This window comes from Phascolarctos cinereus, unplaced genomic scaffold (assembly GCF_003287225.1).
Source record: "Phascolarctos cinereus isolate Bilbo 61053 unplaced genomic scaffold, phaCin_HiC Scaffold_2;HRSCAF=192, whole genome shotgun sequence".
NCBI classification, from domain to species: Eukaryota; Metazoa; Chordata; class Mammalia; order Diprotodontia; family Phascolarctidae; genus Phascolarctos; species Phascolarctos cinereus.
In genome coordinates this window covers 334,155,889-334,182,225 of record NW_027555625.1, presented here as the reverse complement: position 1 = coordinate 334,182,225, position 26,337 = coordinate 334,155,889, and the positions used below count along the sequence as shown (strand labels likewise).

Genomic DNA, 26,337 nt, shown 5'->3' with positions numbered 1-26,337 from the left:
TCTGTAAAATGACAGTAGGATTAAATAGCCTTTAAGGTCCTTTCCAGTTCTGTATCAATGATTCTATGAACTTTTGTTATAATCAAACATGCTGGGTGTCTCATCTGGCTGCAGGATTTATATCCATGACTATGTATCTGCAAGTTTCAAACGCTTAATGGAAGTTGAATTTCAATAAGAATTTCTAAAATGGCCATGACTTTGGAAAAGGTATTTCCTTTTTGGTGTAATTATTATAAAACTCAATCTCAACAAATTAATCTGGAGAACTGAAGCCAGTATCTGTGGTAATCAATGGCAAATCTCACAAGTCTGGATTAGTTGATTGTATTGTACACATCGTTTTTATTTACCAGATTAATCCCAAATTTGAAGGAGTAGATATGAACTTTGATAAACTTTACAGAGAGCTGCTGGAAGCTTCAACTTATATAAATCTGTCAACTCACTTGACATTGTCAACCTTTCTCTGGAAAACGTGATGCCTTGTTTTGGTGGGATTCCTAAAAGTCAGGTAGAATACAATCTTCCACTACCTTGCTCAATATCTTTTCCATTCTCCTTAGTTGTGAAAGAAAATATCCTCAAGCAGGGAGTGGACTGACCTTCACAGGTGAACCCCTAGCCACCAGCCACTGGTCTTCCTCTTCTTCCCAGGGTATCATAGCCCTGAACTGTTGTTGAGGTAGCTCCACTTTTTTCACCTCCACTTCTACATATCTGGTACCTTACATTAAGAAGCTAGCCTGGGTTCTCAGTAGAGAAACTGCAGGGGCAAGCAACTCAACAGAAATAGCAGCATATACTGGAGATAGATGCTTCTCTATGGCTCCAATAGAAAGCCTGAGCTCATAGGATAAATTCTGTGTTTACTTATGTTTGTCAGATGTCAGCCAGTGATGTCTTGAGAGACTCCAAGAATTTGGATCTGATCAGAAATTCACTTTTATGATTTTGGTCTAACTGAATTAAGATAAGACATACATTCATCTTCCCTGAATTTGCACAACTTTTTTAGGGAGAAAGGGCCTTGAAATCTCTGCTTGGATGTTCTAATTAACTGGGAAGATTTCAAGTACAGGCCTTATGAATAGAGATTATATATAGTGTCCAAGGAGTCATGAAGAGTCAGACACAACTAAAATGAGTGAACAACAATGGGCCAGCTGAGCTAAGTGAAAAGCCAATGCATATTGATATTGTTGGGTGATGACAACTCTTGGAGACTGTTAACTAAGGCACAAATGTACTATTCTGTGTCAGGAACTGGAACATCCACGTGGATGAAATCACAGATAACAGTAGAAGGGATGTTGGAAGACATTCAGTCCAAACCCTTCATTTTACAGATGAGGAAACCAGAAACTGGAATAGCTAAGTGATTTATCCATGGTCACATAAGTGATAAATGTAAAAAGATTTTTTTTAATATTAAAGATTCCATTTGATATAAATTAAGATTGGAGAAATTTTGGCTAAATACATCCAGGTAAAGATTATGCACACTCTTTTTTTTCCTCTTCTAGGGAAAGAGAATCCAATGAAAGGAAAAGAACCAAAGAAGAAAGCAAACTCAATGATAATAAAGCAGATAACAGCAAGGTATTTATCTCCCATTTTACCAGATCCCAAATAGACCCTTCTGACTTCAAGTCTGTGCTATCTTTATTGCTTGCTTCAAATTACCTGTGATGTAGTTCTTTGATTATAGTTATGAATAATCTTGGTTTTGTCACTTTTTCATGTCTGAACTAGTGGAAAGTAGTTTTCTGGTTTCAGGATTCACTGGCCTTAAGAGAAGACACCCTTGACGGGACTCTCTAGACTTTAAAAAAAAGGAAGTGAGCCGGGGGTGGGGGTGAGATGTCCTCTGAGCCTTTCCTTCTAGTTTAGTAGTGAATGAATGAATGAATGAATGAATATAAAATCATGTATTAAAGGCTTACTCTCTGCAGGGTTATGGAGCCAGCTTTAGACTCCCACAGAATAGTGCATTATTTTTGTTTCTTCAGTTTCTCCTAGAGAAGCAGGAGTGCATACATTGAAAAACACAGGCTGTTTTGTCCAAGCCTTCATTTGCCCTTTGGCCATATATATGAAGAAGGACACTGCATTCTGGGTCATACTGTGCGAAGGCAGAGAAGCAGGAAATGGGATGCTGTAATATGAAGAATTCTAAGCAGATCAATTTGGGTAGATCATACTATTAATGAAGGTGATAGGTGTAGTAAAGCTAACAAAGTCAAAAGGGGCCAGGTTGTGAAGGGTTTTAAATATCAAGCAGAGTTTGCTTAATCCTAGAGGTAATTGGGAGCAACTGGAGTATACTAAGAGAGAGAGTAACATAGCAGACCTGCACTTAGAAACTACCATTTTGGAATATGTGCTTAAGATAAACTACAACAAAGAGAATCTTGAGGAAGGGAAACTAATTAGCAGGCGACTTCAAGAGTTCAAGTAAGAGTTGAGGAGGGCCTTAACTAGGGTGAGGGCTATGTGAGTAGTGTTCCAAAAAATCTATTTGGTATCTGACCACTGCCTCCCTTAATTTGCCCTCCCTTTATCAGTCCCTCCACCTCCCCCACCCTCCAGCATTCTCTCATCCCCTTTCCCTCATACTTCCCTGTTGGGTAAGGTAGATTTTTATACTCAACTAAGTGTGTATGTTATTTCCCCTTTGTACTAAATCCTATGAGAATGAGGTTCAAGCATTTCCTGCCACCACCTCCCATTTTCCCCTTTATTATAAAAACTCTCCTTTGTGCATATTTTATGAGATAATTTCCCCCATTCTACCTATCCTTTCTTCCTTTCCCAGTATAACCCTCCTTTTCACCCCTTAATTTTTTTTAGATCATCCCATCATAGTCAACTTATACCCATGCCCTCTATGTATACTCCTTTTAACTACTCTTAGTACTAATAACATTCTTAGAAGTTTCAAATATCATTTTCCCATGTAGGAATGTACACAGTTTAACCTTATTGAATCCCATTTGATTTCTCTTTCATATTTACTTTTGTATGCTTTTATTGAGTCCTCTATCTGAAAGTCAAAATTTCTATTCAGCTCTGGTCTTTTTATCAGCAAAGTCCCCTATTTCATTAAATGCCTATTTTTTCCCCTGAAAGATTATATTCAGTTTTACTATATAAGTCACTAGAATATTATAGGCCTCAGTTTCTTCATCTGCAAAATGAGGCAGACAATCTAGGTCAATGGTGTCAAGCTCAGACAGAAACTGGGGGCCACCAAATCATATATGAGGATCCCTGTAGGCCACATATTGACTTGTTTTTAAAATGCAATTATTATCTATATTTTATCTACTCTTATTATCTATGTTGTATTGCATTGTATTTGTTATATTTGTATTTATTTCATTAAATATTTCCCAATTACATTTTAATTTGGTTCAGTTGGGAGTATTGTGGCCTACACAAGCACATCATCTAGAACAGAAATGACAAATGTGTGCCCCCTGTGCTATCTCCAGTCATCCTGATGAATATCTGGCCACTGGGTCCAGATGGCTCTGGAGGAGAAAGTGAGGCTGATGACCTTACACAGTCCTCCCTCACTCAAATCAAAGTCAATTTGCAAGTCACACCATCATCTCCCTGATGTCATGGTCCTCTTTAAGAAGGAAGGCCAAACATAAAAAAAATAAGAAGATGATGTCTAAGGCCACCCACCCACCCCACCCCTACCCCACATTCTATCTATGACTTGATAGCAGACTAATTTCAGTCACACAATTGACTGAAAGACATAGAAAATACAAGATTTTACCTGTTCTTAATGTATTCAGAATAAAATGTGCCTTTATAGATTCTCCTCAAACTAGACGTCTCCCCTGAATATATTGAGATCATCCATCATTCCCTAACAGATGTAAGTACAGAAAACTTTGTTCAGTGATCCTGTGCAAAGCACCAGCCTGGAAGATTTATGCTCTTTAAAGATATTCAACATCTCATAAACGGGGTCCTATAGAACCTAAATGGAAGAAGGATTTTCTGTAGACATTGAGGTTCTTCATGTACTTGTGATTTCTTTGAGCTGATCACATCAAGACCCAGGAGAATGCAAAGAATCTTTAATAAATGTCATAGCCATTCAACTTGAAGATTTCATTTTGGATATGTTGTGTATATGGACAATGAATTGGATCCAGAATTAAATACATTCAGACTGCATTGAATTTAGGAAGTTATACAACATTTCCAATGACCACAAGTTGCTCCTTTACACACACACACACACACACACACACACACACACACACACACACACACACTTCTTTTTTTGGGGGGGATCATTTTTTTGGCTCTAAATCCTAGGGTGCCATAAGTTCTGAGGATTCAAAATGGCAGATTACCCAGAATACACTGCAAAGAGACACTATTAAGCTTTTGCTCTATCCCATTTCCTCCCACCTTCTCTAGGATAACTCATTAATCAACTCTCCCTTCCCATTCTCCCAAGCATCTCCAATGTCTTAGTTGCCACTTGTTCCTATTCATTTGCCTACAAACATTCTCAAGTTTGAGAAACAGTAAGAATGTCTTCCCTTGCACTTTTTATTCCACTGAATTACTGTAATTCCTTACTTCCTCTTTAACAGTGACTGTCTTCATATTTATTCTCCTTAACCTCTCTTTTCCTTTTGAAACTTGTGACCACTCACTACAACTGGGTGATCTTTTCCTCTTTAGCTTCAGAGACAACATCTTTTCTTTGTTCCCCTCCTACCTGTCTAACCATTCTTCCTCTGTCTTTTTCTTAGTGCTCTACACATAACTGCAGAGTAACTCCTTTTATTCTTGCTGTCACTAAACATAACTAGCATGGGTAAAGTTATAAGGGAGGGAATCATGTAAAGAAAGAAAAATTCTAATTCTTCACAATAGGAATCAGGAGGTATAAAATATAATGTAATTAGAGGCCATATTAACAGTAGCCTTGTATACTGAAAGAAGAAAGAGTAAGTCTGACTGCATCTATGTGGGATTGAAGTTGGTGAAAATCATTTTGTTTCTTGTCAATACAAGATTTCATGAGACTGTTAGGAGTGAGCCCATCTTTCATGGGATAGAAAAAAAGATGTAAGATGGTCCTTTTTATATGAGATAGAAATGAAAGGGGATAGCCAGGGCTATCTGGAATAGACATGGAGTATGGCCCTTTATGTGTGAGATAGAAGTGAAAGAGGGACACCTAGTCTTTGTGGGACAGAGGTGAGAATGGATAGCCCTGTGCTGTGTGGGATGAATGTGCGGACAGTGATCCTGTCTTTGTGGAATATATATGAAGAAAGGTGACCCTTTCCATGAGGGATAGAGGTGAAAGAGGATAACCACAACTATTTGGGATACAGGTAATTGGAGAATGACTCTTTCCATGCCTGTATGTGATAGAGATGAGAATGACCTGGTATAGCCTGTCCAGCAAGTTTCACTCTTAGCAAAGGATCACAGAAGCAATTATGCAGCCCTTGCTAGAATAATTGTTAAGCTCTCATTTCATATCAGAAACAAAAAGTAGGATGGCCATTCTGCTAAATTTACTTTATTGCACAAGCAAATGGACAGGCAGCACTGTGACCAGGGGCCCCAGAGCACGGGCTGAATGCAGCATGTGTCTCCACACCAGGATCATAAAGTCTGGGAAGAGAAGGATGGAAGACTGAAAATCAGTATGTCCTTTCCCCAGCAGCTCAGGATTGCTCTGCACAGTAAATAATATGTGCTCAGAAGAGTTCCTTATATATACAGAAGGGTGAAGGCAGACTTTCCAGGGCTGAGCATTTGAACATTTCCCTCAAGGTTTCCACCGATTCATCACTCATTTATTCTGGAAGAAAAGACAAAGACCAAAAACTATAAACTCAGGAATAAATCCAATAGATAACCCAGCCATTCTCCTTTCTGTCCTACTTTCCATTCTGTTTCTTCCCTGCTCTCTCACATGTTTGAAAACAGCTTCAGGATAAACATAGACTGTCATTAAGGCCAAATCCTTTGTTTTAAAGAAGACACTGAATTTTAGAGAGGGAAAATGATGTACTGAAGATCTTATAGTGAGTTTGAATTATATCCAAGCCTACTAGTTGGGTCGTATGGTAGAATCTCAGTGAATATAAGGCATGTCCCCACTTTGAGTCTATTTCTACCTTTGTAAAAGAAGGTCCCTCTCAGTTCTGACCTCCTACTATGTGAGATTCTGTCTATCAGAGAATTCTTTTCTGGCTTGGCTAGAGACACATGCCTCTTCTGAGATTTGGACCTCTTGCTTCCCTGGGAGGAGAAAATTGTGAGTCTCCTCTAAATGAGGTCAGCTTCAGTTTCCTAAAGGTCCAAGGCCAAGCTGAGGGTCAAGGCAAGGACAAAGTAGAATGACAGATCTGACATTTGGTGGGAAAGTCACTTGCCTTCTTTGGGCCTCAGTTTAAGCTTCTATAAAATGAAGTGGTCATATGAGGTTAATTCTAAACATCCTTTCAGCTTTCAACTCTAGGTTCCTATATTTCTACTTACAGTGCCTGAAGAATTAGGTGGGAGTGTTCCTAAAGGCCCATCTTCACACCTCCCTTCCCTCAGCATTCGGATGTTGGTTTGATGTATCCTGAAACAAGAAGACAGGAAGAGAGAGACAGAAAAACATAAAGACAGAGAGAGAGAGAGAGAGAGAGAGAGAGAGAGAGAGAGAGAGAGAGAGAGAGAGAGAGAGAGACATGGTTATTATGAGCTAAGACTCACACAACAGAGGACTAAGGGAAGGCAGGAGAGGAATGTGGCAGATGAATTGGTCAGTGCTCCAATGACCTATTCCATTTATTCTTCTCTACCTTGATTTTGCTTTCTTCCCAATAGATCCTAGAATACTTCCTTGAGTGTCCCTAGTAATGCAATGGATTGGAAGCCAGATGACCAAGTTTTGCCATTTCCTTCTGTGTGATTTTGGGTAAGTAATAATGTCTGGGAACCTCAGTTTCCTTTTCTATGAAATATGGACAATAAAATTACCTTCCAAAATATATTAATAATTAATAATAAATCACATTTATGTAATGTTTTACTATCCCTACTAGGTCTGCTATGAGAATCAAATGATTAATCAAGGACTTTGTAATCTTAGTGATTTTATATGTGTGTGTATGTGTATGTATGTGTATATAAACATATATATCTTAAGTATGTAACCATACATATGAATACATCTATAGCAATATGTTATGTATATATAGTATGTTTATATGTATGCTTTCATGCATAACTAGATATACACACGTGCATGTTGTACACTATATATGTATACATGCACAATTGTATATGCATCATATTTTATATCTGTGTCTATATATGTCTCTATATAGATATGTGTGTGTGTATATATATATATATATATATACATATATATATAATATACATACACACACACACATTACCTGTATAGATACATATAATTGTTTCATGTTTTAGTGTGCCTGCTCCAACCTTTGCACCCATCATTTCATCAGTGTGGGGAATTCCCCTTACGGAAATTATTTTTACTGATACAGATCAGCATTTAGTCTGTAGTTTATAATCTGATAGAGTTGCCTGGAAGTATGCAAAGGTTACACAACCAGTGTCTGTTAAAGCTTGAACCCAAGACAAGAGAGAAAACTTGAACTTAGGTCTTCGTAACTTCGTAACTTCAAAACTATCTCCCAATCCACTATATTCCTCTGCCATAAGCGTAATCAAACTCATTTGATCCTCGAACTAATCCAGTTGTTGAGCGAGGCAGTGAAAGGATCATTATCTTCATTCCACAGATGAGGAAACTGAGTCTCAGAAAAGGGAGTGACCTGCCCAAGGTCACATACCAATTTGGTGGTGAAGCTAGGACTACATTAACACATAAGTCTTTTGACTCCTATCCAAGTATTCTTTCCAGTAAATAATGCTCACTCTATGAAAGTGAGAATGTTTCAAAGTGTATGAAGTTTTCTATCTGATCTCCCATAGCAGAGAGGGTAGAGGAAGAGAGGGAAAAAAAGAAATGCACCAGCCCTGGACTCAGGAGGACCCGACTTCAAATCCAGCATCAGAAAGTTACTAGCTATGTTACCCGGGGCAAGTCCCATATCTCAGAATGCCTCAAAAGCAAAAAAAAAAAATAATAAAAGTAGGGAAAGGGAGGGAAAGGGAGGAACTGATCTCAGTGAAGTGTTTCAGCGTGTTTGAGACCTTTCTAAGGTTTGGTTCTTACAGATTTTCGTGACACAGCAAACAGGGATGGTTGTATGTCTTGCCATCCTCACCACACACAAAATACAAGCTCTTTGGGCACAGGTAGCCCACTCTGGGAATGACCCTGTACTTCAGGCACATATCAGACTCCTGAAAAGGAACCAAATGAAAACAGTTATTTTGTATGTGACCTCTTTCATGAAAGGTGGGGTTTTCATGACCTCTCTTCCAGCAACCCCTTAAAAGAACAGGTGAGGGGAAGCATGTAGTTTCTTTTGTAGGTGACAGGGAGGGAACAGGCCTTCTGACATTGATTGTCTGCCTTAGAATAAAGAATGTTCTTGTCTTTTGGTGTCTGCCATTTTCTTCCTTGTAAGTTGGAGTGCAGCTCTCCAACTCCCTCTTAATAGGCAAAAAAAAAAAAGAAAAAGAAAATTCTTGACCCAGAGAGGCAATAACTCAAGGTTGATTGCTGAACTTCTGTTCATTCCAGAAGGCCCTAAACATACATCTTGTGAACCTTGTCGATAAATTTAGGTCTGAAGATAGCACAGACAGAAACATGAAACTTGCAGATAATCCTAGAATCTCTCTTTAGTCCCTCAAAGCGATTTCTTTGCCTTCCTCAATTCCTTGTGGAAGCTTCATAGGGAAATACTGTTAGTTTGGCTCAGATTTTTTCCTATATTCTCTCTGGAAAGTCATCAGATTAAGGTGTGATCCTAGGATTTTACAACACAAGAAGGGGAGAGGTAGATGTCAACAGTTATACTGACCACAGAAATAAATGGTTTACTCTGGTTTTTATCTTCTTCCACAGACTGGATAGATGGCACTTCTTTATTTCTTGCCCCAGCTTCTTTTTTACTTTAGAATGGGAAGAAAATTATAAGTATTCTAAATAGGTACTCTGATTTTTATGCCACTTATATACATACACACATATATTTACTTAGATATAGGTATATACACAATTTCAACCCATTCTTTGAAGACAAGCTCAGATACAGGAATAGAGCTCACATCCCACATTCCAGAAGAGAATGTTAGCTAGAAGAAGGGACAGACTCAAAGGAAGGCTTACTTTGAGGAGGCAGTAACCTGTAAGACTTGAGTCTGAGAAACAAGGGTATCAGAGACAGAGAGGAGAGGCCTTGGCACATGCATTCATCTTCACTCACATGATTTCTCTGCACATGGCACATTTGTTTTTGTACCATTTCCCACTGCTATCATAAACAGGTTTATGTTCTCGGGTACAGATGAGGCTGTCACCTCTTATAAAGTCCTGAAACTCCTGGCACAGTTCCTATTAAAAAAAAAGGAGAAGAAGATTGCAACCTTGCTTTACATATATCCTGGGTCCATATGCTTTAGCACTTTCAGAATCCTATTTTAAGATGGTAGGTAGGTAAAGAAAAAAAATAGATCATTCTGAAGGCCTCTTTCCAAGAAAAATATATAAAAGAAGGGATTTCTGGAGCCAGCTTACTTTAAAAGTTGAAGGCTGTATAGACTTTTTGTGAGGGTCTAAAGGGTTTATTTCAGTGAGGCTAGTGAGCTCAGTCATTTCCTTTTCATTGCCTTCTTTCTTCCTGGAGAGGAAAAAAAAGAGGAAAATTATCTCTAAGGGTATTATGTTGATTTTTTAAAACTATTTTAAAATATAATTTAAGCAAATGTTTTTTCCAGTTTAAACCCTTTGGTCAAATAGCTTCCTCAATAGGTCAAAACGTCTGTGATTTAGTCATTGGAGATGTTCAAACGGTTGACACAATTCATAAGCCCTTCTGGCTTTAAAAGATCATAAGGTCACAGATTCAGAGATGGGAGGGACCTCAAAGGTCATCAAGATGACCTATAGGAGCCTATACAACTCTGCATCTATGATCCTGTGAGACAGAGGCAGAAAAAAATAAAGGAGTATGTGACCTTGAGGGGCTACGATGACTAAGGGAGAGTGATCAAAGGTTTGGACAAAGGGATGATACCCTTTGTCCTTGAGCTATTTTGTAGTTTGCAATGTCAGGGAACCAGGACAGCTAAATCCCAAGCAACACAAACAGTTGATTTCATCACTGGCTCCATTTTGCATTACTCTACCTGAGAGTAGAAAAAAGGAAAGTAACTGAGGAGGGCAGGGGAAGTAGGCTCCCCCTCCCCATTGAGAATCCTAATTTGGGGCATAAGGTGGGGCAGATAAAGTGATGGCTTCAATTGTTTTTTTTTTTCAGATCTACAAGGTGAGGCTTTCAGATCAGCTAGTGGATCACCATATACTAGTTGTGAAGCCCTGGCTCAGGCTTCTCAAGGTCAGTGTCAAACTGAGTAGTCATCTAGCAAATTCAATATCCATCTGTATCACCAAGTCCCATGAGGTTTACATTTACTCAATAATAAAGATGACTATCTCAATATCCCACCTCACTTTTTTTCTAAAGGTTTTTATAGACAATTTTGTTTATTTTAATTCCCATAGAAAAATCAACTACAACTTCCAAATCCATGGACATTTTACAAATGGAGAATTCTGTTTATTTTTAATTAGGCCTTTAAGACAAGGAGAAAAGTGAATGTTAATCTCCCTGTAGCCTAACAACCCTCTCTGGCTACAACAATAGCTACTAAACCATTTTCCAAGAGGGTAGCAGTGGCATGACAACCTTTACTCACACTGTAGCTTGAACTTGAGCAGAGTCAGCAGCCCTGGAACACACATGACTGTCACTGCTCCGTTGGTTCTGGGCATTGTGACATTTGTCCTACCAAAGCAAGGAAACATGTTATCACTATGATCTGGCAATTGAATCTTCCATGCAAGGTTAGGCTGCATTAGGAGCACTGAAACATCCAGTACAAAGAAGGTGAAAATTTGACAGTCCTCTGCCCTAGTCAGACCACATCTGGAGCCCAATGCTTCCAAAAAGAGCAACCAGAATGTTAAAAGGCCTCAATCATACCATTAGAGAACTAGGGATATACAGCATGGATAAGAGAAGACTGAGAAAGGACAGGTTGAAAAGTATTTGAAGGATTGTCATGAATAAGAGGAATTAGGCCTCTTCTGCTTGGACCCAAAAGATGAAGTAGGAGCAATAGGGAACATTTACAGATACAGCCTTAATATCAGAGGAAGAAAGAATGATTAGACCTGTCCACCAATGGAAGAGGATAACTTGTGAGGTAGCAGTCCAACCTCTCCTTCAACCCCTAATCCCCTCCCTTGAGATCTTCCATCAAAGACTGGATAATCACATGTTGAAGATTATCGTTCAGGGGATTGTTGTTCATGTAGAAGTTGAGTTGGGTCATTTCTGAGGTGCCTTCCAACTCTGAGATTCTGCAATTGGCCCGTAAGCATCTCAAAGTCAACAAGTCCAAAACCAAACTCTTTGTCTTTCTCCACAAAACTTATTCTCTTCCTAATCACTCAGTCTGGCAACCTCTGGATCATCCTCAACTCCTCACTTGCATTCACCTCACATATTTAATCTATTGCTATGCTTTACTGTTTATACTTTCACAACATCTCTCCTATGTGTCCATCCACATTTCCCCCCCTCATAGCTGCCACCCTGAAGCAGGCCCTCATCATGTCATGCCTATACTATTGCAATAACTTAATGGCTGGCCTCCCTGAATTATCTCTTCCAAAGGTAGTCCTTCATCCACTCAGATGTGAAAGTCATCTTCCTAAAGTAAAGTGATGATCATATCACACTAATGCTCAATAAACTCCAGTGGCTCCCTGCTACCACCAAGATCAACTGTAAAAGCCTTTGTTTGGATTTTAAAACCCTTCATGTCCTGGAAATGTTCTACTTTTTCAACTATCTTACACTTTATTCCCCTCCATATGCTCTACAACATAGCAACACTGGCCTTCTTGCTGTCTCTCCTATAGTACAGTCCATCTTCTGACTGTCTTTTCATCGACTATTCCTCATTCCTGGAATGCTCTCCCTCTTCACTATTTCCTCTTGGCTTCCCTAACTTCTTTCAAAATTCAGCTCAAATTCCACCTTCTGTAAGAAGCTTTTCCTGGTCCTCCCCTTCCCACTTCTACCCTCCCTCCCCAATGGCTACCCTGTGAGATTACTTCACATTTACACTGTAAAAATCTTGTAGGTACATAGGTGTTTGCATTTGTCTCCCCCACATTTAGAAATGGGATCAGAAATGTATAGATGGAAACAATAAATGATGCTCTCTAGTGAATCTCTGGGTTTTTGAGGTACTATGCTCACTTGATTCTACTCCTATCTATCTTACCAATCCTCCTTCACCTCCTTTACCAGACTGTCATCTAAATTATACTCCCTAGCAGAGTATATATGTACCCCAGGATCTAGAAAGATATGCGCTCTTCTTCTGGGCCCTCTCCCTGGTCTATATCTTGTTTTCTGATGATGGCTCAGCCTACATGGAGCTAATTATCATCTCTATGTAGAAGATTAACATATCTAAATGCTTAATTTTTCCTCTGAGTTCAAGACCTGCATCACCAGCTGCCTAATGGACAATTCAAACTGGAAGAACTGGAAGAACAACAACATATTCAAAACAACTCATCTTTCCCAAACTTTTCCCCCTCTTCAAGGGAATCTTCATTCCAGTCATGCAGATTCCTAGCTTTGCTGTCATCATTGCCTCTCCTCATTGGCCAATCAGTTTCCAAATGTCATCATTTCTATCTCTATATATTTCATCTCACTACTCACATGGCTACCACCCCAGTTCAGGTTCTCACTGCCTTTTGCACGAACTATTGCAATAGCCTGCTAATTAATTTCCCTTACTCAAGATTCCATCTGTTCCAGTCCATCCTCCACACATATTCTAAAGTAATATTTTCAAGCATAGGTCTGACTATGTCACTCTCTTTCTCAATATATTCCAATGGCTCCCTATTACCACCAAAATCAAACAAATTCAGCTTAATATTTAAATCTGTTTACATTCTGACCACGTTACTTTTCCAGCCTCACTACACCTTACTGCACTTCATATATACTATTATCCACCTAAAATAACCTACTTACAGTTCTTCATATTATAGCACTCTATCTCTGCTTCTCTGCCTTTGCACAGTCTGACCCTCTTGTCCTGAATTAATTCCTTCTTAATATCCTCCTACATATTCAGCTCCAGCACACTGTTCTGCAGAAAGATTTTCCTGATTTCCACCCCTAGTTACTTGTATTTTTCCCGTAAAATAATCTTGCATCTATATGGAATCTCTTTTGAATAAACCTATATATGTACATTTTATATTCCCCACATAGACTGTAGACTCCTTGAAGGGAGAAACTGAATGACTTTTGTTTCATATCCTCAATGCTTATCACAGTGCCTAGAATGTAGTGAGTGATCAGTAAATGTTCTTGATGTATTGATTGATTGGGGAATCAATTGGTCCTAGAATAAAGAGAGGTGGAGAAAATAGGTGATATAGAAGATCATAAAGCCATATTATTTATAACTTCAAGGGATCTTTAAGATTATCTAATTCAGCCTGTTCATTTCATAGGTGAAGAACCTGAAGTCCAGAAAAGTTAAGTAATTTCCACAGTGTCACATAAGTGGCAAGCAGAACTAAGGTCTATTTTCACAAAGAAAACTTGCTGTGTTTAATAAGCATGTTTACCACAATTTTATTTCAGAGAATGTTGGGCCTTTGAGAGTAGAAATTGTTTCATTTCCATCTTTGTAGCCTCAGCACTTAGCACAATGCCTGGTACATACCAAGTACTAAATAAATCCTGATTGATTGATTGATTTTAGATGGGAAGAGGAAGAATATAAAATTACAATGAGTAGGTCAACATTTCTCTTAGAATCCCTTTTTACCTTGTGCCAAGCACCAGGATGTCATGAAGCACATTATGGGAAAATCTGCTCTGGTCTGAGCTAGCTGTTTATCTCTTATTGTGCCTGGCCCAATCCAATAGCTTTTTCTTTCTACACACCTGTTAAAATTCAAGAACGGAGATAGAGGACTTGGCAGCTATGATAACAGACATGGTCGGCTCAATGCAAATGTGGATATGTTTGACAGATCTGGAGAATTCAGGGAGAGAAAGGTGAAGGGATATAGAGAAAAAGGTAGGGAAATTTTTCTTTTCATGTGAATTAGACTATTATAAAATTGGAATGAATCTGAGAGCTCAGCTAGTCGACCCCCTCATCTCCTCATCTAACAGATGAGGATGCTGAGGACTAGTTGACACACATTTCACATGCCCAAGGTTATAAGCCTAGGAAGTAACAGAGTTAAGACTCAAACTCAGACTTCTGACTCTAAATTCAGGGCCCATTATACTCTACACCATTTTGGTCTTATCTTAATTATCCAGAGGGAATGGTATTCAATGTCTTTATTCATATATATGGCCAAAGGGCAGATGAAAGCCTGGACAAAACTAAGCCTGTGTTCTTCAATGTATTCATTCCTGCTTCTCCAGGAGAAACTGAAGAAGTACAAATAACACACTATTCTGCAGGAGCCTAAAGTCCAGGCTCCAGAGTTCTGCAGAGAGTAAGCCTTTAATACATGCTTTTATGTTTAGTTACTAATTTATTCATTAATTCATTCACTACTAGGCTAGAAGGAATGGCTCAGGAAACATCCCATCTCATGCTCACTTCCTTTTTTTAAGGTCTATAGAGTCCCATCAAGGGCATCTTCTCTTGTGGCCAATGAATCCTGAAACCAAAAAACTACTTTCCACTAATTAAGACACAAAAAAGTGACAAGACCAGAGTTATTCATGGCTATAATGAAAGGGCAGCATCCCAGGTAATTAATAGCAGGCAGTAAAGACAGACACAGACCTGAAGTCAGAAGGGTCCATTTGAAATCTGGTAAAATGGATGATAAATACCTTGTTGCCATCTGCTTTATTGTCGTTGGACTTGTTTTCTTCTTTGCTTCTTTTCATTTCATTGGCTTCTCTCTCACTAGAATAGAAAAGATGGTCTTTCACTGTACTGTATATATTTTAGCCAAACCTCTCTCCCATCCTAATCCCTGTCAAATGGAACTTTTAACACTTCAAAACACATTCTGACATTTACCACTTTCATCACCATAGACAAATCATTTTGCTATTCTGATATCTGTTTTCTTTATCTATAAAATGAAGGCTTCAGACTAGCTGGCCTCTGAGGTCTCTTCTGGCTCTACATCTGTGATCCCATCACCTACAATTTCATCCATGTGGATTCTCCATCTCCCAATGCAGAATACAGTCATCTGTGCTTCAGTTAACAGCCTCCATGAGTTGTCACAAAAAAAAATCAACATTTAGTCAGCTTTCTAGTCATGCATCTCTCTGCATTTACCTCAGGTGGCCCTTGGACCCCACATATAGCCTGAACTCATTAGGCCTGTACTCACAGTCATCCCCAGTTGGGTATCATGTGCCAGAGATTGCACTTAGCTAGTAGAGATTTCAAAACCACTTCTTCCTATTCAGGGAATTCAGGGAAATTGAATGAATGTCTTATTTTAATTTAATTAGACCAAAACTGTGAAAGTGAATTTCTGATCAGATCCAAATCTTTGGAGTCTCTCCACTCATCACTGAACAACATCTGACAAACCTGAGTCAACATAGAATTGATCATATGAGGTCAGAGTTTCTATGGGAACCACAGAGAAGAAAATTTTTCCAGTATATGGTGCTATCCCTACTAAGTTGTTTGCTCCCACTTTTTTCTCTATTGAGACTCCAGGCTGTCTTCTTAACTGAGGCATTTTTACACATGGAAGTGGAGGTGGAATAAATGGTGCTACCCCAATCAGTTCAGAGCTATGAGGTACCCCTGAGAAGAAGAATGGATGGGGACTGAGGGTTCAGCTGTGAAAGTCAGCCCTTTCCCTGCTTGAGGACATTTTCTTTCACAGCTGAGTGGAAACAGAAGGATATTGATGGGGGTAGTGGAAGATTGCATTCCACCTGCCTATTGGGAATCCCACCTAAATAAGGTATCAGGTTTTCAGGAGAAAGGTTAACAGTGTCAAATGGGTTGACAGATATATAAGTTGAAGTTTCCAGTAGCTCCCCATCATGTTTATCAAAGCTCATTTCTACTTCTTCAAATTAAGAATTTATTTAACAAGTAATTCAATGTAAATAATACAATCAATTAACCCAGTTCCAGAAAACTTGTGATTGATTACTGTGAAATGGCAGCTTCACTTTTCCAGATTAATTTGTTTAGACCTAGTTTTACTATAATTACAATAAAAAGGAAAGACCCTTTCCAAAGTCATGGCCATTTTAGAAATTCTTATTTAAATTCAACTTCCATTAAACATTTGAGCCTTGTAGATACATAGTCATGGATGTAAAACCCTGTAGCCAGATGGAAACCCAGCATGTTTGATTATAAGAAAAGTTCATAAAATCATTGATACAGAACTAGAAAGGACCTTAAAGACTATTTAATCTTGCCCTATCATTTTACAGATGATGGAAAGGAGGACCAGAGAAATAGGGACTTCCCCAAGGTAGTAACTTTGGGACTATCAGCCATTTGCAGACCCCATTACTCACAACACAGCTTGGCACATGGCACATTTATTCAAGTGGGTTTTGCCGTCAGGACCCTGAATGGGGTCATTCTCTCTGGTGCAAACATATTTTTCATTATTCATTTGACTGCGGTATTTGCTGCACTGGTCCTGTTGATATAAGAAAATATGTTATCATTCAAGCTGAGTTTCAGTGGTTCAAATATGTAGCTCTAGAAGTATCACTATTTTGATTTCACAAAGGAAGAAACTGAAGTTCTAAAAGTTGGTATGTTGTTCATAATAATACGGTTGACTAGGATTTGAGTCCAGTACTTGGAGCACTGGCTATATGTCTGTCACTAATAGAGGACGTTAGAGTCTAGGAAATAGGGTTTCTGAACCAAAAGAAACCTTGGAAATTGTCCAGTTCAAGTCCATCATGATGATGATAATGGTGATGATGATGATGATGATGGTGACAATGGCAATGATAACAATAACAATGATAACAATAATAGCTAACATTTATAGAGCACTTACTATGTGCCAGGCACTGTGCTAAGCATGATTTACAATTATCTCAAGTTTGATCCTCACAACAACCCTGGGAGATAGGTACTATTGTTATCCCCATTTTACAGATGAAGAAACTGAGATAAACAGAGCTTAAGTGACATGCCATGGTAATACATATGAAAGTGTTTGAGGCCAGATTTGAACTCAGTTCTTCCTGACTCCAGGTCCAGCCCTCTATCCATATAGCTGTTATGGATGAGGAATCTGAAGCTCACAACTAGAGGAAATTACTTGTGCAAAGAGGAGTTCATGGAAAAATTGAAACTAGAGCCCAATTTTCCCAACATGTTATTCAGTGTTCTTTTCATTGCGCCTTGATACCTAATGGTCTTTTCGCTCAGTCTTTTCTATTGACAGAATGAAGTGCATCCTTGGAGAAGCCCACCTCTTCCTATGCTGGCATCAAGAAGATGAACATAAGTAACATGTTTTTCCACCTTAATTTTGCACTTCACCAGTCTGCATTGGTGAAGGGAAAATACTTTGTAACCTCAAGCTTATACAGAAGCATGAGCTGTTAATACTGCTGTTATCCTTACATGCTGGCCAACCTTGGTTTGCTCTGTTCCATACTGAACACTAGATGTCGCTCATGCCCTGAGTTAAAAGGCTGTTTCATTCTTTAAGATCACCTTATAGGAGAGCACCAAAGGGACTTTAGGGCTCACCTAGTGCAACCTAGTCATTTTATATCAGAGGAATCTCATGTCCAAAGAGATGAAGGCACTTGCCCCAGGTCATACAGTCAGTAAACAGCAAAGCCAGGATTCTAACTCTGGGTCTCAAACTCTACATTCACTCCTTCCACTATAACATGCTGTCTCTTAGACTCATCACTAGGTTCATTGCTTAAATTTATAGAGGGCCAAATAGCTTACCAGGTGCTATCTCCACAAGACTAGCTTTCTTATTAGTCAAATGAGGCTAAGAGTGTTCACATTCAGGCTAAGCTATCATCATGCAAAATTGGAAGAACACAACCAGGACATTGACAGAGCCAAGATTCAAACCCAGGCTTCTACCAAGTTACAGAATCTTGGAGATAAGTCAATGTCCTTCTCTAGGCCTCACTTTCTTTTTTTTTCAATTTAAATTTTAATTTTTTTCATATGCTTTTGAGTTGAAAATTTTTCTCCCTTTTCCTCCCCCCCACCCTCCCCAAGATGGTGCACAATCTGATATAGGCTTTACATTTACATACTCATTAAACATCTTTTCACATTAGTGAAGTTGTAAGTAAAAATTAAAACCAGTAGGAGAAACCATCAGAAAGATGAGACAAAACTCAACGGAAGGTAAAAATATGTGATAGCGATTTGACTTCCATAGTTCTTTCTTTGGACATGGACAGCATTTTCCATCCCGAGGCCTCTTAGATCCTTGTAATGGTGAGAGGGATTCAGTTTAAGAATATTAGTCATCACATAACATGGCTGTTATTGTGTACAAAGTCCTCTTGTTTCTGTTCACTTCACTCAGCATCAGACCATATAAGTCTTCTCAGGTTTTTCTGAAGTCAGCATGTTCATCATTTCTTATAGCACAATAGCATTCCATTACATTCATGTATCACAACTTGCTTAGCCATTCACCAATTGATGGGCATCCTCTCAATTTCCAATTCTTTGCCACCACAAAAAGAGCTGCTATGAATATTTTTGTACATGTGGGTCCTTTTCTTATCTGTTTGATCTCTTTGGGATATAGCCCTAGAAGTGCTATTGCTGGATGAAAGGGTATGCACATTTTTGTAGCCCTTTGGGCATAGTTCCAAATTGTTCTCCAAAATGGTTGGATCATTTCACAACTCCACCAACAATGTAGTAGCATTCCAATTTTCCCGCATACTCTCCAACATTTATCATTTTCCTGTTTTGTCATGTTGGCCAATCTGATAGGTGTGATGTGGTACCTCAGAGTTGTTTTGATTTGCATTTCTCTAATCAATAATGATTTAGAGCATTTTTTCATATGACTATAGGTGGCTTTAATTTCTTCATCTGAGAACTGTCTGTTCATATCCTTTGACCATTTATCAACTGGGGAATGGTTTGTGTTCTTATAAATTTGTCTTAATTCTCTATATATTTTAGAAATGAGTAGGCCTCACTTTCTTAATCTGTAAAATAAAACTACTAAGTAAAATAATCATTGAAGTTTCTTTCAGCACTGACTCTGTAAGAAAGGGAAAGTAACTAGCCCAAAGTCTTATGGCGAGATTGCAGCCATGCTAGAACTGGAGGTCAGGTGTCCAGATGCATGATATCAGCGAATTTCAGTAATTGCTGTCTCTGGATGCTGTGAATGGTAGAGCTAGTACTTTAGCCTAAACTACTGAATTATCTCCCTTTTCCTTCAGACACTATAATCTCTTGAGTTTTCAAAGTGTGTGTATACTAGCCCTTGGCCAGTCCTACAGAATCCTAAGACAGGAAGCCTGTGTCCAAATGAATGGGCTGAAGATATAGGTAATATTTGCCACTCTCATCTGTTGGTCACTGAGTCATTAAATCACAGTGGGCCGCCTCTTACCTTCTCTTTGCTGCTTTTTTCTTCACTGTTTTTCTTTTCTTGAGCTTCCTTTTCTCTGTAAGAAAGAAGGAGAGAAGGAGAATTGGCTTCTGCAAAGGGAGGAGTATGGTACAATAGAAAATGATCTCATTGTGGCTTCAAATGACCTAAATTTGAATCCCAGGCCTTCTTCTAAGTATCTGTGGCCTCTGGGGCCAGTCACTTAACACCTCTGGGCCTCAATTTTCTTATCTCTGAAAAGAGGAAGTTGGCCTAAGGTCTTTTCCAGCTCTAGATCAAATATTTCTTGAGTTTCCCAATGGTTGAGTTAAATTAATCTTTGTAGTACTTTAATTAATTTTCTAATGCCATTAACCCTTACATAGTATCATCATATCTGAAGGCAGAAGGATTGTAATACTGGACCTGGCATCAAAGGATCTAGATTCAAACCCCATTCTACTACTTACTAGCTACATGACTTTAAAGGAGGTACTTTCTCTCTATTGGTTTATTTCCTCATCTACTAAATGAAGGAGGATGAATTTCATGATCTCTAAGGTATCTTCTAAACATAAATCAAATGATCATCTTAATACAGAATAAAAAAACACTTTCCAACCCTCTTATACTCTTTTCATGGCACCAGCTTGTCTCCACAAAGTTAACTCTACAACCTGCCCCAACCACCCCCTCTAACCTTAATTCCGATCATATCCCTCTGATCATTGTGTGTGGGCCAGGCTAGGCTACTGGCCTAGAGCACTGTGTGTGCTTTCCACCGTCTATGACTTTGCTTATACCATCCCTTCTCTGGATGTCTGCCTTTGACTTTGTTCATACCATGCCTTCTCTCTGGCCTATTTGAAGTTTCTTCCCCTTTCCTGGATTATCATTGATTGTTACAATATACTCCCTCCTCACCACTACCTGGTAGAATTTTTAAGGTCCTTTCTATTTAAATTCTGGTATCACCTCCTGCCTAAAACCTTTCTTGAAACCAAATTTTCCAGTAATAAACACTGGTCTATTATTGGTACTTCCCAATCTCAAATTATTTTGTATCTACCAATCTCTATAGATTTGGTTTCTCTCCAATGAATGCAATATCTCTCAGTGCAGAGATTATTTCTCATTTTGTTTTTGTAACCCCAGAAATTAGTACAATACCATATACATTGAGGGCACTTGGCAAAGGTTTATAGGATTGAAGTGGATCCTTTAGGATCTTACTCTAATGATCTCCTCTCAAAAAAAGCCTTTCCCATCTTATCCCAGGTATGACTGATATTTTCCTCCTCTAAACTACCATTACTTTGTTTGCACCTGGCTATTGGCACTCATCCCAAATGACCTATGTCACTATTATTTATATATATATATTTGTTGTTTATTGTTCACTCATGTCCAATTCTTTGTGACTCCATTTGGGGTTTTTTTTGGTAAAGATACTGCAGTGACTTACCATTTCCTTATTGAGATCATTTTACAGTGAGGAAACTGAGACAAACAGGATTAAGTGACTTGTCTGGGATCACATAGCTAGTAAGTGTCTGAGGCCAGATTTCAACGCAGGAAGATGAGTCTTCCTGACTCCAGGCCAGGCACTCTATTCATTGAGCTACCTAGCTGCCCAATTTATGCTTGTGTTTTATTACCCAATTAGGCCTTGAGGCCTTGTTCCATGAGGAACAAAACCCTATTGTTCTTAAAAATTTCTGTTTCTATAGTTTTAAAATTTACAACAACCCTGTGAAATAAGTAGCATAGTTACCATCATTTCCCCTTGGCAGATGAGGAAGCTGAGGTTCTAAAAAAATAGTGGTTCACCAAGAGTTACATCACTAGTAAGTTGGAGCTGACACTCTACCACTTGTCTTCTTCCTACAAGTCCAGCCTCCTTATCTACTGTATCATGTGGCTTTGGTGCCCAACCTAAGCCCTCCAAAAGCATAGGCCCTCATCACTTGGCCTGATGTGCACTTGTCTCACTCCCTCATTTCTCAGCTATCTGGGTTCTTGCCCTTTTCCCCATTTGACTGGAGGCTCCTTGAGAGCAGGCCTTATGTCCCATCTTTGCTTGTATCCTCACTCTGAACACAGGACCTTACACGTAGTAGGCCCTTCAGAAATATTGACTGAATTGAATGGAATTGAGCTGTTTCATTCTCTCCATTTGCCCTTGCTGTAAACCAGCTCTAATCTAATAGTAGTTGAACACCTGGAACAGCCTGAGCCCTCTCCTTTCAAGAAGTCACCACTTTACTATACTTACAATATTTGTTTACACATGGCACATTTATTGCCATGGGTCTTGCCATCAGGGCCTCGCACTGGGTCACTTTCCCGTGTGCAAATCAATTTCCCATCTTTCATCTGGCTACGGTATTCATCACACTTGGCCTGTAAAGAAGGATAGATAAGAGATGCCTAGCTGTCTCAGAAAGGATTTCACATGTGGGATGAATTTAGTCAGTCAATAAACATTTATTAAGAGCCTACCATGTGGCAGGTGTGATGGTAAGCACTAGTAATTCAAAAAGAGGTTCAAATAATCCCTTTCCTCAAGGAGCTCACATTGTAAGGGAAAGAGGGAGGCACACAAATATGTACAAACAAAATATAAACAGGATAAATAGGAAGTAAATAAGAGAAGAAAGGAAGTAGAATTACTTCCTATTTCCTGTAGAAGATGGGATTTTAGTTTGAATTTAAAGAAAAACAGGCATGTCAATAGGCAGAGAATTAGTCTTAAACTGCCGAGATGTGGTGCCCTCACTTTCCTTTGAGTGGGGTTTATAGGGTCATAGCATTTAGAGTTGGATGGATCTTTAGCATATCAATGCTAAAAGATACCTTAGAAGATTTCCAGGCCAACCATCACATTTTACAGTTGAAGTAACTGATGGCCCAAGGTCACAAAGAGATTTCTTTCATGAAGGAAAACTCTAATTGACTGTATGACCAATGAGCTCCCTTTAAATAGTCAGATTTTGTGATTGTGTGATTCCTGGGAATAGACAGTTCAGATTCTTTCCTTAAACTTACTGTGATATCCAAAGCACTGCCTTCTATACAAAGCCTTTCCTGATATCCCAGGTGCTGGCATCCTCCCTCTCACTGTTTATTTCTTTTGTGTATATTCTGTATGTAATTGGATGTGCATATATTATAACCTCTTGTTGAATGTAAGTTTCTTGAGGGCAAAGAAGGTTTGATTCTTGTCTTTGCATCCCCACTCCTTGGGTACATGATGAATGATTTACAGATAAATATTTGCTGATTGATTAGTAAAATTTGTGGGAGGACACTGTTTTTAATGTGGCTTCTGTATATTTTTATCTCTTTTCCAGGTCTTAGCCTTCCAAGGAAAGTACCCCTATTAGGCAGCCTTATTTCATGCATGCTTGATCAGGTCTGAGATGGTTCAAGGTAGATGGAAGTTTATGCCAAGTCAAGTGCTACCACTGTCAGAAGAATACCTACCTTTAGATATGTACTACTATTGTTATTCTTGAAATTGGTAGTTCTCTTGTTCTCCTCATCTTCCTTAGCCCTAGAAGATATTGAGGGGAGAAAGTTCTGTCTGGTCAATAGAAACAGATCATCTTCGAGGAATGCATAACATCAAAGGCTCAAAAACTAGGGAGACATCTGAGAAGTCATCTCATCCAGGATCCCACCCCATCATGGCTTCCCTACTTTCCCACTATTGGTACCCTGATGATGACTTATTCAGCTTCCACTGGAATATCTAAGTCCTGTAACAAGGAGCTTATTAATCTGTGAGTCATCCTGTCCCATCATCAGATGGCTTTATGTGTTGGGAAGGGAAATCACAACGTCAATAAGCAGCCTATTTCAGTTGGGGAGAGCTCTGATAGTTAGGAAGCATTTGCTTGGAATGAACCAATATCATTCCCTTTACTTACCAAGCCTGTAAATTTCAGGAAGGATGGCCTACCAGAGCCCAGAGAAGTCCCCCCAGCCCCCTTCTCCCCTCAACAATTCCCTGCTACAGAAGTGTTCAGATACTCACAGGATTTCCTTACACATTGCACACTTGTTATTATAGGATTTGCCACTAGCATCACGTACAGGGTCACTCTCACGGGTACAACTGAGACTACCCTTTTTCCATTCTTTCCGAAACTCAGCACATGGGTCCTGAAATAGTGAGCAGAGAGAGACTAAGTCTGCTACAGTAGTTGACTGACTGTGTTTTTAATAAGTTTGCTAAACTCAGTGGTTAGGAATGATTATCAAAGTTGCTGATGAGGGAAGTGTGTGAGGTGCCCTAGGTAACCCTTGGTGACATTTAAGCTTCAATTTCCTCTTCTGTAAAACAGAGCTAATAATCTTTAAATTTTAAGAATTAGATTGTGTGCTCTGTATAATATGATTTAAATGACCACTAAGATGGTTTCCAGCTTTTAACCTTATGACCATATGAGTGAGTGAATCCAGGCTTCATACACTCTTGCTCAGCAGGCTCTGAACTGAACTATATTTTCATACAGCTAGGCCAATTGAATGCAAAAAGCTGAATTCACTTTGCTCAAAAATGCCTCTTACCTTTCTCTGATCTTCATCTTCTTTCTTCTTTCTGCCTTCATCCTCCTTTTTCTTTTTCTCTTCATGTTCTTTCTGGCTGGAAAGTACAAAGTGGGAGAGAGATTATAAAACGTGAAATGTATATTGGAATCTCCAAGTTGACACACATGTCTAGGGGGTAACTTTATATTTTATGGAGAACTCACATAGGGCAAATACTCACATGGTGGTCAGAAGAAGTAATACAAGGGTACTCTCAAGGTTTCTCTTAAGAATTTGTAATTGGCCATACCAATCATGACCAAACAAGAGATAGAGAACATTATGAAATGAAAAATGGACAATACTGATTACAGGAAATTGAAAAGTTTTTTGCACAAGCAAAGCCAATGCAACCAAGATTAGCAGGTAAGCAGAAAACTGGGAAAGAATTTTTGTAACCAGTGTCTCTGATACAGGCTTCATTTCTAAAATATATAGAGAACTGAGTCAAATTTATAAGAATACAAATCATTCCCCGATTGATAAATGGTCAAAGGATATGAACAGGATGTTTTCAGATGAAGAAATTAAAGCTATCTCTAGTTATATGAAAAAATACTCTAAATCACTATTGATGAGAGAAATGCACATCAAAATGACTTCAAGGTAACACATTGCATCTGTCAAATTGGCCAACATGACAAAACAGAAAAATGGTAAATGCTGCAGAAGATGTGGGAAAATTGGAACACTAAAGCACTATAGGTGGAGTTTTGAACTGATCCAACCATTCTGAAGAACAATTTGGAACTATTCCCAAAGGGCTATAAAACTGTACATATCCTTTGACCCAGCAATACCATTTCTAGGTCTGTATCCCAAAGAGATCATAAAAATGGGGAAAGGACCCACAAAGCATTATAGGTGGAGTTTTGAACTGATCCAACCATTCTGAAGAACAATTTGGAACTATTCCCAAAGGGCTATAAAACTGTACATATCCTTTGACCCAGCAATACCATTTCTAGGTCTGTATCCCAAAGAGATCATAAAAATGGGGAAAGGACCCACATGTACAAAAATATTTATAGCAGATCTTTTTGTGTTGGCAAATAATTAGTAAATGAGGGGATGCTTATTAGTTGGGAAATGGCTGAACAAGTTATGATATGTGAATGTAATGGAATACTATTGTGCTATAAGAAATGATGAGCAGGTAGGCTTCAGAAAAACCTGGAAAGTGGGCAGCTAGGTGGCACAGTGGATAGCACACTGACCCTGGAGTCAGAAGAATCTGAGTTCAAATTCGGCCTCAGACACATAATACTTCCCAGCTGTGTGACTCTGGGCAAGTCACTTACCCCCAAATGCCTCACTAAAAACAAAAAAGGAAAGGAAAGGAAAGGAAAGGAAAGGAAAGGAAAGGAAAGGAAAGGAAAGGAAAGGAAAGGAAAGGAAAGGAAAGGAAAGGAAAGGAAAGGAAAGGAAAGGAAAGGAAAGGAAAGGAAAGGAAAGGAAAGGAAAGGAAAGGAAGGAAAAAGGAAAGGAAAGGAAAGGAAAGGAAAGGAAAGGAAAGGAAAGGAAAGGAAAGGAAAGGAAAGGAAAGGAAAGGAAAGGAAAAGATAAGAAAAAGAAAAACCTGGAAAGAGTTATGTGAACTGACGCTGAGTGAAATGAGCAGAACCAGGAGAACACTGTATACAGTAACAGCCTCACTGTGCAATGATTAACTTTGATAGGCTTATCTCTCCTTAGCAATGCAAGGATCTAAGACAACTCCAAAAGACTCACAGCAGAAAATGCTGTCCACATCCAGAAAAAGAACTACAGAATGTGAATGCAGATTGAAGCATATTATTTGCTCTTTCTCTCTCTCTTTTTTCATTTCTTCTTTCTTGTGGTTTCTTCCACGAATTCTAATTCTTCTTTACAACTTCACTAATGTGAAAATA

General features: G+C 38.8%; 1 protein-coding gene across 1 annotated transcript in view; it reads right to left on the bottom strand.

Moving 5' to 3' along the window:
* Nucleotides 1-5,556: 5,556 nt before the first annotated feature.
* The window catches only part of SPINK5 (serine peptidase inhibitor Kazal type 5), a 73,676-nt gene continuing 52,895 nt past the window's right edge, over nucleotides 5,557-26,337 (bottom strand). Inside the window, exons 20-33 of the mRNA XM_020998872.2 lie at nucleotides 24,425-24,500; nucleotides 23,889-24,016; nucleotides 23,336-23,405; nucleotides 22,125-22,252; nucleotides 19,871-19,925; nucleotides 16,803-16,930; nucleotides 15,126-15,201; nucleotides 10,915-11,003; nucleotides 9,734-9,836; nucleotides 9,423-9,550; nucleotides 9,018-9,108; nucleotides 8,261-8,391; nucleotides 6,541-6,628; nucleotides 5,557-5,857 (exon numbers count right to left, since the gene is read on the bottom strand). Of these exons, the coding sequence (XP_020854531.2) occupies nucleotides 5,849-5,857; nucleotides 6,541-6,628; nucleotides 8,261-8,391; nucleotides 9,018-9,108; nucleotides 9,423-9,550; nucleotides 9,734-9,836; nucleotides 10,915-11,003; nucleotides 15,126-15,201; nucleotides 16,803-16,930; nucleotides 19,871-19,925; nucleotides 22,125-22,252; nucleotides 23,336-23,405; nucleotides 23,889-24,016; nucleotides 24,425-24,500 (1,300 nt within the window). The 3' untranslated portion in view covers nucleotides 5,557-5,848. The remainder of the gene's footprint in view (nucleotides 5,858-6,540; nucleotides 6,629-8,260; nucleotides 8,392-9,017; nucleotides 9,109-9,422; nucleotides 9,551-9,733; nucleotides 9,837-10,914; nucleotides 11,004-15,125; nucleotides 15,202-16,802; nucleotides 16,931-19,870; nucleotides 19,926-22,124; nucleotides 22,253-23,335; nucleotides 23,406-23,888; nucleotides 24,017-24,424; nucleotides 24,501-26,337) is intronic.